At 45.7% G+C, this 14,344-nt stretch overlaps 1 protein-coding gene and 1 long non-coding RNA gene across 3 annotated transcripts in view; one reads left to right on the top strand and one right to left on the bottom strand.

The window, feature by feature from the left end:
* Positions 1-9,114, bottom strand: part of CDK13 (cyclin dependent kinase 13) — a gene marked incomplete at its 5' end in the record, with an annotated part of 108,644 nt that extends 99,530 nt beyond the window's left edge. For both annotated transcript variants that reach the window (XM_079711397.1, XM_079711398.1), the window contains one exon: positions 7,892-9,114. In XM_079711397.1, the coding sequence (XP_079567523.1) occupies positions 7,892-9,114 (1,223 nt within the window). The remainder of the gene's footprint in view (positions 1-7,891) is intronic.
* Positions 9,115-9,985: 871 nt separating this feature from the next.
* LOC307058043 lies at positions 9,986-14,049 on the top strand. The gene is made up of 3 exons (XR_013811079.1): positions 9,986-10,955; positions 11,645-11,809; positions 13,911-14,049. It is a non-coding gene; the product is annotated as an uncharacterized lncRNA (long non-coding RNA).
* Positions 14,050-14,344: the final 295 nt, after the last annotated feature.

The raw sequence follows: 14,344 nt of genomic DNA, 5'->3' as shown, positions 1-14,344 counted from the left end.
AACAAACCACTTGAACATGCAACAACATCAGTGAATCTCAAAAGTGGGCTAAGTGAAAGGCAGACAACAAAGATTACATACCATATAATTCCATTTATATGACATCAAGAACGGTAAGACTAATGTGACAGAAAGTAAATAGGTGGTTGCCAAGGACCACAGATAAGAGTAGGGGACTGACTGCAAAGAGGCACAGGGAACTTTTGGGGGCAATAGAAATGTTCCAGTTATCATGACTGTGGTGATTCATCAAACCCATTTAATTGTACACTTAAAACTGGTGAACTGTACTATATGTAAAGTTATACCTCAATAAAACTAGTTTTTAAAATGAATGAATGAAACATGTCCAATATACAGGGGTGGGGGTGGAGAACTCTAATTAATCCAACCCTGGATATAATAAGGATTCATAAAAGTGATCTCAGGGCAATAAGCATTAAGAGAAATCACTTTGGGATGAGATTAATGAAGACTTCATAGATAGGATGACACATGAACTACGGTTGAAAAAATGGACAAGTAGGATTGGCCAATTGAGGGTAGGGCATAAACTAACGTACAGGGGGCTTACAACTCCATGTTTTTAAAATGGTAAGGAGTCCAGTTTGCATTGTCATCAACACAAACAGTGAGAAATAAGGTTATTTTGGGTCCGTCTATGGTGGAAAATCTTAAATGCCCAGTTCAAGAATTTGACTCTGTAAAAATGTTTTACAAAAAAATGACAGAATCAAAGTGGTATTTTGAGATTAATTTGAATGCAGAAAACAGGAAGGGCTCAAAGAGGAAAAGCCCAAATGCAATCAGAATCAACAATAAGGATGTAAGCTACAGAGTTTCGAACTAAATAAGAGTTTCGAACTAAATAAAAGGGCTTCCCTGGTGGCACAGTGGTTAAGAATCCACCTGTCAATGTAGGGGACACAGGTTCAAGCCCTGGTCCAGGAAGATTCACATGCCATGGAGCAACTAAGCCCGTGCACCACAACTACTGAACCTGCACTCTAGAGCCTGTGAGCCACAACTACTGAGCCCACGTGCCTAGAGCCCGTGCTCTGCAATAAGAGAAGCCACCGCAATGAGAAGCCCACGCATCGCAATGAGAAGCCCACGCACCGCAACGAAGAGTAGCCCCTGCTCGCTGCAACTAGAGAAGGCCTGCGCACAGCAATGAAAACCCAACGCAGCCAAAAATAATTAATCAATTTTTTTTTTTTAAAGAGTAGACCAAAGACCATTACAGAAGGACAAATTAGAACAAGCAATTCAGTAGAACTCAGGAGGGAGAGGAGAGAAGGTTTTACTAAGGTTACTAAGAAGGTTTTACTAAGAGAAGGTTTTACTAAGGTAAAGGTACTAACCTTTTACTAAGGTTACTAAGAAGGTTTTACTAAGGTTACTAAGGTTTTGGCACTGGATGCTTCGGAGAAACTACTGCCACTTAAAACACGTGTGCACGCACACACAAATCAAAAAGTTCTTAAAACTAGACGTTACACAAACAAGGTTAAAAGACTCACAAAAATACTAATACCACAAAAAACACTTAATATCTAATACAAAGAGCTCTTACAAATTAGAAAAACATCAAATAATGAATCAAGAAATGAGAACATCCAACATACAGATGAAAAGAAAGGCAGCCTTATTAGATATTAAAGAAACACAAATGAAAAAAAATAACAGGACATCTGACAACTCCAAGTGATCGTGGGACTGAAGAAACAGGCATTCTCACACTGTTGGGAAATATAAATTAGTAAAACCTTTCTAAAAGGGCAATATGACAGTGTATCAGAACTATAAACCTGTAAACCATTTTTGACCCCAGCAATTTTATACCTAGGAAATCCAATCTAGAGGAGATAATGGGCAAATGCACACAAAAATTCTGCGACAGATGCATAAACATAGAAAAAAAATAAAAAAAATAAGAATCTAGCAAAATGAACTTCGCCAAAGAAGTTATGGTATATCCATACAACAGAATACTAGGAGCCAATATAAAGAATATACTATGGAGTACAGGGTACAAAATAGCATTGTAGTATGTTATGTAAAATCTTATGTCCTTATGCATATACACATAGAAGTCTAGAAGAATGTTCATCAAAATGTCATGGGGATGATCATCTCAGGTAGCTGGATTCAAAGGGACTTTTAATCTCATACTTTTCTGCACTAACAAAATTTCTACCATGAGCCTCTATTATTCTTTGTAGCTGTGTGAAAAATAATGAAGAGCAATATCAGAAAAAGAAATGACTCCAAGAGAAGTGAAATAATTAATTTAATGGTGGATAAATTAAGTTTGAAGTGTCAATAAAATACTTCAGTGAAAGTATCCCTATGCAACTGAAAATGCAAAAAACGGAAAAGAAACAGAAAATGGGCATGCAGCCCATTAACTACTTTCGTTTTCAGTTCCTCTCAGCACCTTTTTCATTTCCATTTTATGCAAATTCCAATTTTTAACCTAGACTTTAATCCTCTAACCTACATTTATTTTCCAAATATATTAAGAACACTAGATTCTACCATAATTTGCATGTGCAGAAATCCAAGGAACAAAATCACTGCGAATAAGTAATACTTTTCATAATACTTTTGCTTCCAACACCCACTTTAAAGTTCACAGATATCTACATATGAAACAAAGCCAACCGAAAACAAAAATAACAACAAACACTTAAGTGATATTCATAGAAAACATACAGAATAAGAGAAAAGATTTAAATGACCATAAATATGAATATTAAGCAACATTAATTTTCAGCTGGTTTCTCAAAAATAGCTATTAATTTTTCAGAGTCAGGAAATAAAAGCTTGACATACAGTCTACTCAGAAAATTTTCACCAAGAAAAACAGATCATTTATCTTGATCATACAACAGAGTACAAATATAAATACTAAGTCTGAATTTATTCTTTTTTTTTTTTTTTTGGCAGCGCTGGGCAGGCAGCATGTGGGATCTTACTTCCCGGACCAGGGATGGAACCCGTGCCCCCTGCATTGGAAATGCAGAGTCTTAACCACTGGACTGCCAGGGAAGTCCCTGAATTTATTCTGTTCACACTAAAAATGACTCCCAGCATCCTTGACTCATTCCAGTAAAGCATGAGCTAGAAGGGGGAGGTTCTTAAATTTTCTCCTTATAAATCAAAACAATTAGTCCCCCATCCTAGAGTATACGTAAACCAAAACAGCAACTAAATTTAGAGATACAACTGGCATTTATGCAAAAGCTGGTTTGCCTTAATCTGCAGACAAAAATATTCAAATTAATTCAACCACTAATAAATACACTTTGGAATCTGTCCTCTAGGAGCTTACAATCTCGTAGGAAAAACACAAACTTTTAAAAGCTCTACAGCAAAGATAAACCAAAGTGCCATAGGAATATAAGAAAAGGAATTAACTTTTTCTGGATGAATGGAGTAAAGGTCTCAAGATGGTGGAATTTGAGCAGGGTTTTGAACGCAAAGCTGGAGGCAGAGAAGAGGAAAAATGGCATTTCAAGCTAAAAGAACAGCAAAAGGAAAAATGTAGAGAAATAAAAGTGCCTCTAAAAATAGAACTCTGATACAATGGGACCAGATATAAAAGGCATTACCTGACAATGCATTAGAAAATTTGAACTTAATTAATGGAAGTGATACAATCTAACCAAAATTTTCAGCAAACTCTCCTGAATAAAGAATGAATTGGGAAGAAAAGAATAACAGGAAGTCTGATTACAAATGAGGGCCTGAACCAAGGTACTGGAAATGGAATAAATATTAGTGTTAGAACAAACATGTGATAGAGAACGAGTAGATGTACATGTCAGGCAAGGTTGGGTCAGAGAAGCAGCAAAACACAAGCCCATCCTGGGAATGAGAGGATTACAGTTGGGAGACTTAAGACAGTTCATTTAAATTCCCATGCCTTCTGAGTGTTTCTGCATTTATCCAACTATCCTGTATTTTTAACACTTTTGAAAAGCATTTTAAGAATTCAATTCATCTAGGGATATTCATGACTTATTTCCAGTAAGTACATATCAAATCAGTATTTTATGAGTAATAGCTTTTTTAAAATTCTGGAATGTCTTCATTTCATATATTTTTGAGCACTAGTTTTTAGGACAAAACACTAAATAATCCACAACAAGAGATACCGCGTATCATATGCAAGTGAATACTAATAAATTCATTTAAATTTCCACCTAGGGTATGCCCATTTTTAGATTCTCAGGGTCTCAATATTATTCCATTACAGAGGTTTCTGCTGCTTCTTGGTGGGAGAGAACTTCCACAGGCTCAGAGAGAGAAATCAATTATATATAACAATTTATTGTACTGATTGTAACTGGTCTGACTTGAGTGACTTCAGACCAAGACATCCCATTGCAAAACAACCCTCAATAACTATTATTAGTGTCTTCAAAAAATGTTTTTAGGGGCTTCCCTGGTGGCGCAGTGGTTGAGAGTCCGCTTGCCGATGCAGGGGACACGGGTTCATGCCCCGATCCAGGAAGATCCCACATGCCGCGGAGAGGCTGGGCCCGTGAGCCATGGCCGCTGAGCCTGCGCGTCCGGAGCCTGTGCTCCGCAACGGGAGAAGCCACAACAGTGAGAGGCCCGCGAACCGCAAAGAAAAAAAAAATGTTTTTAGCCTCCTATTCATAAAACCTACAAATTAAAAGACAAAATGAGCTGAAAGAACCTTTAGAATAATTTGGTTTTTTTAATCTTCAAAATGCTGCAAAGATGGCCAGGAAACAGAAATTAACGCATAAATATCCAAACGGGGTGAATTTTAGCAAAAGAGATCATTAAGTGAGGTAGTCAGCTCCCCTGAACCCCATGTGACGTTCAATACAGCACAATATCAAGAGCTAGTACTTCAGAATCAGCCCAGGGTTTGAATCCAAGCTGACCTTGGAACAAATCACTTAACTTAAATCACTTAACTTAACTTAACAAATCACTTAACTTTTTAGAGCTTCCGTTTCCCAATCTATCAACAGGAATGTTCCAACCACAACATGGGTTTTGGAGGTGAATATATGTTAAGTATTTGTCAATGCCTGGCATTCAGTAAAACCTAAATGTCAGTACTGCTGCCTCTCATTCTGAACAGCCCGTCTCTTCAGTCCACCTGTACATTTATTATAAGGTCAATCAGCAGAATTATATGACTTCTCACATCCCAACAGTCAAGTAGCAAAGAAAATACGGTAACCCGGTTATACAGGGGAAAAAGGAAAGCTAAGAAGGGACTTGATGAAAAGCATGAGCAACAGAGGGCTGAAGATTCAGATGGTGGCAAAGAGCAGGTTGTGAAGTAGAAGTCAATAGAATAGAGAGGATTTATTCTAGGAACTAACACAGAGAAAATCTTCTTTCCATGGTCTCAATACCATTTTGAATGTGCATGCATTTCCTTAAAAATATCTACAGTGACAATTCATTCATATATAAGCTCCATGTGGGCTGGAAAAAGACCACTCTGCTATTTCCTATAGCAAAACACACAGTCTCTATTAAATCCTTACATATCCAGGCCCACAATATTTCACATGCTCAATAAACGCCATCATCCCTTCCTTCACCCATTCAACAATTACTGAGTCTACTTGTGCCAGATACTACATTGAGCACTAGGAATACAACACAAATCTTCTTTTTTTCCCTTTAAAAAAAATCAGCTTTATTGAGATGTAATTTAAGTACAGCAAAATTCACCAATTTTAAGTGTACATAAAACACAAATTTTCATTTAATCTTTGGAATAATCAAAAAAAACAAGTATTTCGCTGTTACAGTTTAGGAAACTGAGTCTCCAAGGGTGTTGTTAAGACACTGGGCAAACCAGAATACATGGAATTCTAATGGAATAAGCTGTCTCAAAGTAACATCTTCCCACCTCTAGATGTATACAGGCACACAACCAAAAGGCTGGATGTCAGGAATGTTGGCCAAAATATTCTAAAGCTTCTTCCAAATCCATCCACTTAGAAACACTGGTGGTCAATACAGACACCAGGAAAAGATTCAGTAACGAATGGTCCTCTAGAACGCAAGCCTCATGAGGGCAAGGACCTTGTCTCTCTTCATCGCTATATTCCAGTCCTTAAAACAGTATCTGGCATATAATACGTGCTCAATAAATATTTGCTAAATACAAATAATCCCAAATGCACATACCACTGCTCTGAAATAAATATAAAATACACAGCACTATCAGATAATAAAGGACCTCACTGAAGTATCCAGCAACTAAAAGGCCTGATAAACACAAAATCCATTCCTAAAATTGCATCATACACTTAAAATTGCTATCTAAAGCACTGAAACTTTGACCTACTCCGTCAAAAACAAATTCATCTGCAAAAAATGCAAGCCTTTTGGCAAACTTATTTTAATTAAGTAAAATATAAACTCGTACAAGACACAGAAGCTAGATATGGTGAAATGAGTTTTCAATGTTGATAGTCTTTGCTTAAGGCATCTACTAGCATTGAAAGTGTGCTTGAACCCTGCAAGAATGAAGAGATTTATACAGCTGGTTTGGTTTAAAGACAAACACACACAGATCTCCACTCGCATCACATCTTTACACTTACTAGGCTGACGCTTCAAAGAGATCTAATTTTACTGGTACACATGTTGTATTGAGATTCAACATAACCGTGCTTAGAGGTACTCAGCAGCTGCTGGGCATTACTGAAAAGTAAAACCAATAGGAAAAAACAACGGATGCAAACAATTCGTAATACCCTAAACTATAAGGCCTAGAATTTCTAGACATCTAAAAGAATTTAAGAACCTGTAATATCCTCAGAAGTTACTTTTAATTCATTTTGCTTAACAGATAAATATATATCAATGCACACACCGTTTTTGGAGAACAGCATTATATAACAGGCAAGGCATTAACAGCTGTATTAAAGATTTACTCCAATTTCACTAGATTAAAGTATACCTTTCAAAGATATCTGAACAAAGATCCTGACACTTAAAGGTCTAGTTAACTTTAAAGTAAGTGTAAACAGTAATTTAAAGTACTAGCAGATAGTGTGATAGTTTAAGAAACGTCCAGTACTAAGCCATTCACTCGGTGGCTACACTGGATTACACCAACTAGCTTATGTTTATATTACGTTATTAGCAACTGGGTGTCACCACAAACCAACACAGAAACCACAATCTCATCATTTTTTTCTACTTTTTAAAATCATGACTTTGGAAGATCAGGTAAAAAAAAAAAAAAAAACTATTCCACACAAGAATACCATAAAATGAGTATCTTCCTTATCTTACGAATTAAGAACCGTAAGCTTTTTCACATATTGAAAGAATGAACTTGACAGAAAGGCTGCTTTTCCCACCGCTATACTAATCATATGAAACATTTGCAACCCACATCTAACTCTGACATCAGCACCTGGCGCCGATTCTCCTTTACAAATGCTTACTCCCTAAACTGCAATCTACTCCTAAGTCTCCAGCAACGAAACCTGTTCGGAGGGCTTTCAAAACTGTGACAAATCACCCTCCAGGCTGACCCAAAGCAACTGCGCTGGAAAAGCAAAGAGCAGTTCAGAGAAACCCGTTTAAATGGATTAACGCAACACGTTTAAAACGGTGAACCCTTCCCCAGAACCCTTCCCCGCCAGAGCGAGGAGAAACTCTGCCGGACCTGTTGCTTTGTCCCCTCCGAAGCCCCCACAAGGTGCTCGGGGCGCGCGAAAACGCCCCTCCCCACCGGAAGCCCCGTGCCAGGTGAGGTTTTCTCGCCTCGCCGGCCGACTGGAATGCTGCAGCGCCCCATCGCCTCTTGCCCTGCCTCCGGGGCTCTGGCCGGCCCAGCCCGAGACAGACGCCGGGACGCCGGACTCACCTGATCACAGGGCTGTAGGGGCTCCGGGAGCGGCGCCAGCTGCTGCTGCTGTATGGGCTGGGGGACACGTCGCCGCCCCGCTCGTAGGAGCTGTGCCGGCTGTAGCTGGGGGAGCGGCGGCGGCTGTAGGGGCTCGGGGAGCGGGCAAGACGCCGCGAGTAGGGGCTGCTGCCGCCTCCCGCCGGGCTGGGGGACTTGCGGCTCCGCAGGCTCTGCGAGGCCCTGTGGGACACCGGGCTGTCGTCCCGGCCTCCCAGCGGGCTCAGGGACCGCTGCCGCCGCCTGTAGGCCTTGGGCTCGGTCTTGTCCTCCCGGTAGGCCTTGGGCGGCTCCTTGTAGGCCGACGGCGGCTCCTTGGACGACTTAGTCCGGCTCCGGTGGGCCTTCGGGTCTCGGTCCTTGCGGCTGCTACTGCTGCTGGACGTGGCCGAGGCGCTTTTCCGGCGGCCGCCGCTGCTGCTGCTGCTGCCGCTTTTGGCGGCCTCGGCCCGCTCCTCGCCGCCGTGGCCGTGGCGGCTGCGGGACTTGGAGGCCTCGCCGCCGCCGCCGCCGCCGCGCTGCCCGTCCCGCCGCCGGTGCTCGCGGTGGCGGTCCTTGCTGCGGCCGCTGCTGCTGCGGCGGTCCCGGCGGGGCCTGCGCTCCGACCCCTCCCCGCGCCGCTGGGTGCCGGAGGAGGAGGCCGGACTCCCGCCGCTGCCCCCCGTTCCCCCGGCAGCCGTCGCCGCCGTTGCCGCGCTGGCCCCCCCCAGCAGCAGCCCCTGCTCGGACTGGGAGCTTACATCCTCGTACTCCACCAGCGGGGTCACACCCCCGCCGCTACTAGCACCGCCACCGCCGTCCTGCTGCGGCTGGGGCAGCGAGAAGACCCGACGCTTCTCCGCCTCCTGCCCGGCGCGGGGCCCGCGGCGCCGCTTCTGCCGCCCTCCTGCGCGCCTCTTGCCTCTCGCCAGCCGCTTGACCTCCAGAGGGGGGCCCGGGCTGAAGCAAGAGGAGGAGGCCGCGGCGGCGGCGGCTGCGGCGGCGGCCGTGCCGGGAGCAGCCAGGAAGAGCAGAGGCGGCGGGGGCGGCGGCGGTTGCAGGAGCTGCGGCTGCAGGAGCGGCAACAGCAGCGGCGGCTGCTGAGGGGACAGGAATCGCCTCCGCTTGCGGCGTTCCTCCAACTTCTTCTCCGCCCAGCTCAAGCCCCCGCCTCCCCCCAGCGCCGTGTCCGAGCTGCTCGGCATCGCCTAGAGCCCGCCGCAGAGCGCGGCGCGGGTGCGGCCTCCTCCCGGGTCAGATCCTGGCCATCTCTCCCGCCGGAAACGGGAACGGCGGCGGCGGTGGCGGAGGGACACCGAGCACCAGGGCCGGCCGGGAGACGCGCCACGATAATCCGGGTCGGGACTCGGGTCCCTGGATTCCAGATCACAGTGGGGTACGCAGCGGCCTCCGGGCCCGAGGGAAGCAAGGAATCCGGGCGAAGGAGCTCCCGATCGTGCTCGTCTTCCTAGCCTCGGCAGCAAAAACACCAGATGCGCCGGGCGCTGACCTGCGGGGGAGTCCGGAGTCCTCCAAGTGCCCCCGGGGGTGGGGGAGAGCGACCTCGGCCGCGCTCTCGGCTCGGGCAGCGCAACGCGGAAGTACCACCTTCGTCTTCGCTTCACTCCATCGGGCCCTGACGTTGGGTGCGAGTTCAGGGGAGGGGAGTGGGCGAGACAACAACACGCCTCCGCCACCTCCTTCTCCTCGTCGACGTTGTCCTCCTGTGGTGGCGGCGACACACGGCGGGCGCCTCAGAAGTGGCCTGGGCCTGACAACAACTCCCGGCCTAGGGCCTCGCGCACTCTGCGGCCCACAGGGACGGGCGGCGGGGCGGGGCGGGGCGAGGCGGGGGCGACCGGGCTGCGGCTCACGGTTGGGGCAGCGAGTGTGCGGGGCTGGGCGGGGGGCTGTTTCCGGGGAGATGGGGGCGGGGGGGGCGTTTCTGAGTCTGTAGGGGTGGGTATGGGCCCTGACTTTCTTCTTCCTTCGGCGCGGCGAGCAGAGGTGGCGGTGCTGCCCCTTTCCTCCGCTCCCCCCCCCTCCACGAGGAGGCTCCTGATGTGCGCGGCCGGCCCAGCTCGCTCCTCCCCTTCCCTCTCCGCTCCTCGTCAGGAGGAGGGAGGGAGATGGGACTTGCTGGTTGGGCCCTAACCTCCACAACCCCTCCTTCTAGCCTCGCTCTTTCGGCCTTTCCCCTCTTCGGCCCTGACGCAAGGCCGGAGACGCGCACGCACGTCGCGCTCCGAGAAAGCCCAAGGTGAGTGGTGTCAGGGGCAAAGGAGGCGGGAACAAAGTTGCCGCGCACGGGCGTGCTCGCTCCCGCTAAGCGACGGGCGTCTGGCCCGGAAGTGAGGGAACGTAGAGACGTCTCCATTTCCGATGGGGGTGGGACTCTGTGAAGAAGAGTTAAAGAAAGGAGAGGGTTCGTGCGCCGCCCTCTGCTGTCGCTGGAGAGTCTCGGAGTGACGGCACGCCGGTCGTGCCTGTTGCTTGCGTCCAGCGCGCAGCACCGGCTCTGGATCTTCGCAGGCACCGCACCGCCTGCCTGTTGACAGGTCACGGCGAGAGCGAGAATCTGGAGACTCAGGAATAATGCCGTTAATGGCCTTCTGGGCTGGATAATCACCCCGTCGTCTCCCCTCAGCCAAGCCCGGACGGAGGTTGGAACAGCTGCGAGAGAGGAAGAGAGGGCACCCTGCAAAGGAGGGCGGAGATGGCGTTAGCTTAAACTATCTCTTGTACACCCAAGTTCCAGGCCCCATCTTGACCTAAAAACACAGTTGGAAATCCCAGTCTGGCGCTTCCATAACACTGAAGTTTAAAAAAAAAAAAAAAAAAAAGTTAATACGAGGAATAATGAAACGTCGAGAGGAACTCCTGGAAACCCCAGAATTTTTACCGGCGGCCTTGAAGTCAAAACATCTCGCTCAAATGAGAGCTGCCCTCTTGGCACTTCACCCTCTTTCACCTTAACTATCCAAACCTGTGGGGCTGCAAAGCATAACCATTCGGTGACCTCACGTCTCATTTCTTGCATTACCAGGTTAGCCTTTCAGTTACAGAGTGGGCACTTGGGACAATTATCATAGATTAAAACTTAAATGGCTTATTGGTTTGGGTTTTTTTTTTTAATTGGATTATAGTTGATTTACAATGTTGTGTTTCAGGTGTACGCGAAGTGAATCAGTTATACGTACGCATATACCCACTCTTTTTTAGATTCCTTTCCCATATAGTCCATTACAGAGTATTGAGTAGAGTTCCCTGTGCTACACAGCAGGTCCTTATTAGTGGCTTATGGGGTTTTAATATGGTTGCAAAGAGAAGCTGAGCAGTGCATTCAATGGCTACATGTAGTCACCCGTTTTCAAGTTTATTTGTTCAGTGCATCAGTTGGTTCTTAGTTCTTAAACACTTGGTACCCATCCATCATTCATGCCTTCGTGTAAATAATTTTAATTGGCTTGACATCCACTAACACTGTATCTCAGTCTGGACTCACCTAAGCTAAAATCAGACTTCACTGAAAGAATACAAAGGGTGTTTGCTGCAGAATAAAGGAGGAGGCAAAGGAGTAGGTAATCTTGAAGGCAGTTCATTTCCCAGGAGGATAGGCCCCGGGTGGGCCACACAGTGGGACCTACCACGCAGCCAGAAGGATATGGTAAATGCACTGGGAAACTGAATAGAAAAGTAAGGGACAAGGTGCCTAAAAACGTTTCTCCTTGGCAGTATTGCTGCCTGAAGTTCCTACAGCCTAAACCAGTTAGCGAATGGCTTTTTCCAAAAAAATACGATCAACCTGCCCCATCATCCTACTTTGAAAAGCCTGGAGTAGCAGAACAAGGAGAGCAAAATGGATTTATCTAGCAGTCCGTCACATATGACCAACTCCAGGTAAGAATATCATCTTCTGTTCTATACTTGCAAAGAAAACATGTTCCGAAGTAAATGGGTAGCTTCCAGTCCAGGTTGCAAACAGAAAACATGTACTAAAATATTTTTAGTGGGGTTCTGCCACCCCATATGTTTCTGCAAAGAGTCTGGGGGGTGAGATGGGGAAAAGAGGCAGAAGCGAAGCATTTTGAACTCCCCAAAGATACCTGCCCCCCATGCATTGAAATGCTAATGATTAACAGGGTTCAAACTCCAAAAAATGAGAAAGACCTTTAAATTAGAAGCCATCTGTTTCTATAAGCTTGTCTACTTATCTTCATGTAAAGAGATTTGAAGTTGCCACTTGGGACTGTGTTTTAGTATTTTACTGTTTGTGTGTTATGACATACTGTCTATTGGTTTAAGAGAGGGAGAGAGAGAGAAGGAGGTGGTAAGTTTTTTGCTTTTTTTGTTTATCTGATGGGTCATAACATACCTAATCAGCTGTTCTTTTTTTTTTTCTTTTTTTTGCGGTACGCGGGCCTCTCACTGTTGCGGCCTCTCCCGTTGCGGAGCACAGGCTCCAGACGCGCAGGCTCAGCGGCCATGGCTCATGAGCCCAGACGCCCCGCAGCATGTGGGAACTTCCCGGACTGGGGCACAAACCCGTGTCCCCTGCATCGGCAGGTGGACTCTCAACCACTGCGCCACCAGGGAAGCCCTAATCACCTGTTTTTAAAGTGTGGCCTGAGACTAATGCTTTTTCAATGAATCATGCAGTCAAAGCTATTTTCATAGTAAGACATGATTTGTCTTTAGCATTCTTATTTTTTCACAAATGCACCATGGAGTTTTCCAGAGGCAACATGACATGTGATGACATCATTGTTCTGATGGCTAATGGAATGTGTGCTTGTGTGTTCGTATGTTTTCTAGAATGTTCTAAGGTATTAAGTTTCTGAAATGTGTAAACATTTGGAATATCTGCCTAACTCAGTGACCCGATATTTTCCAACTGACTAATGGATGATGTTACAAAATTATGAGCAAAAGATTCATTCAAAGTGCAGGACAGACTGATGTTTTTTAATGTAACCATACAAAAAGTTCATAGATCTGACCTCAGATTCCACTTTATAACTAACCTTTAAGAAGCTAATGTGGGGACTTACCTGGTGGCGCAGTGGTTAAGAATCCTCCTGCCAATGCAGGGGACACGGGTTCGATCCCTGCTTCGGGAAGATCCTACATGCCGCGGAGCAACTAAGCCCGTGTGCCACAACTACTGAGCCTGCGGTCTAGAGCCCGCAAACCACAACTACTGAGCCTGCGCTCTAGAGCCCGCAAACCACAACTACTGAGCCTGCGCTCTAGACCCCGCAAACCACATCTACTGAAGCCCGTGCTCCGCAACAAGAGAAGCCCCCGCAATGAGAAACCGGCGCACCACAGCGAAGAGTAGCCCCCGCACGCCGCAGCTAGACAAAGCCCGCACGCAGCAACGGAGACCCAATGCAGCCAAAAATAAATTAATTAAATAAATAAATAAAGAAGCTACTGTGGAGTTTTGGTGTAGTATCAAAGAATAACCACAATTATCTGGAAAAGCTATTAAAATACTCCCTCGCTTTTCCAACAACATATCTTTTTCATACATTTCCACCAAAATAACATATTGCAACAAATTGCATAAAAAGGCTGATATGAGAATCAGTTTCAGTCCTACTAAACCAGTCGAAAGGAGATCTGTAGAAAGGTAACACATTAATCCTCTAATATTTTTGTTTTGTAAAGATAGTTTCTTTCGGGCTTCCCTGGTGGCGCAGTGGTTGTGAGTCCGCCTGCCGATGCAGGGGACACGGGTTCATGCCCCGGTCCGGGAAGATCCCACATGCCGCGGAGTGGATAGGCCTGTGAGCCATGGCCGCTGAGCCTGCGCGTCCGGAGCCTGTGCTCCGCAACGGGAGAGGCCGCAACGGTGGGAGGCCCGCGTACCGCAAAAAAAAATATATATATATATATAGTTTCTTTCATTTAAATGTGTTAGTTGTGTTACTATATGATGAAGTTATTGTTAATTTGAATGACTTTTTTTTTTTCTTTTTGGTGCCGCGCTGCACAGCTTGCAGGATCCTAGCTCCCAGACCAGGGATCGAACCCAGGCCCTCGGCAGTGAATGTGCAGAGTCCTAACCACTGGACCGCCAGGCAATTCCCTAAATGAATATTTTTAAATTGTCTCCATTTTTATTTCTAATATCAACAGATATAACTCATATAAACAAAAGCTCTTTTGTGGTCCTCAGGAATTTTTTTAAGTGTAAAAGGATCTTCAGAGCAAAACCTTTGAGAAATGCCATACAAAATCATTAAAATTCCAGTGCTTCTGTTCATGCTTCTAGTGGTGCAAACAGTTCACAGATAGGTCATGCACTATCATTCCAGAATCTTCCTTATAACTAGGAGTTTCTGCAGTGTCTTTCAACATTGCTTCTCCTTTAGAGAAATTGGTTGTTTGAGTTTTTATTAGGTTTTTCTCAGTCTTGAAAAAGTTTAA

Source organism: Hyperoodon ampullatus, assembly GCF_949752795.1.
Source record: "Hyperoodon ampullatus genome assembly, chromosome: 9".
NCBI classification, from domain to species: domain Eukaryota; kingdom Metazoa; phylum Chordata; class Mammalia; order Artiodactyla; family Ziphiidae; genus Hyperoodon; species Hyperoodon ampullatus.
This window is presented reverse-complemented; position numbering and strand designations above follow the sequence as displayed.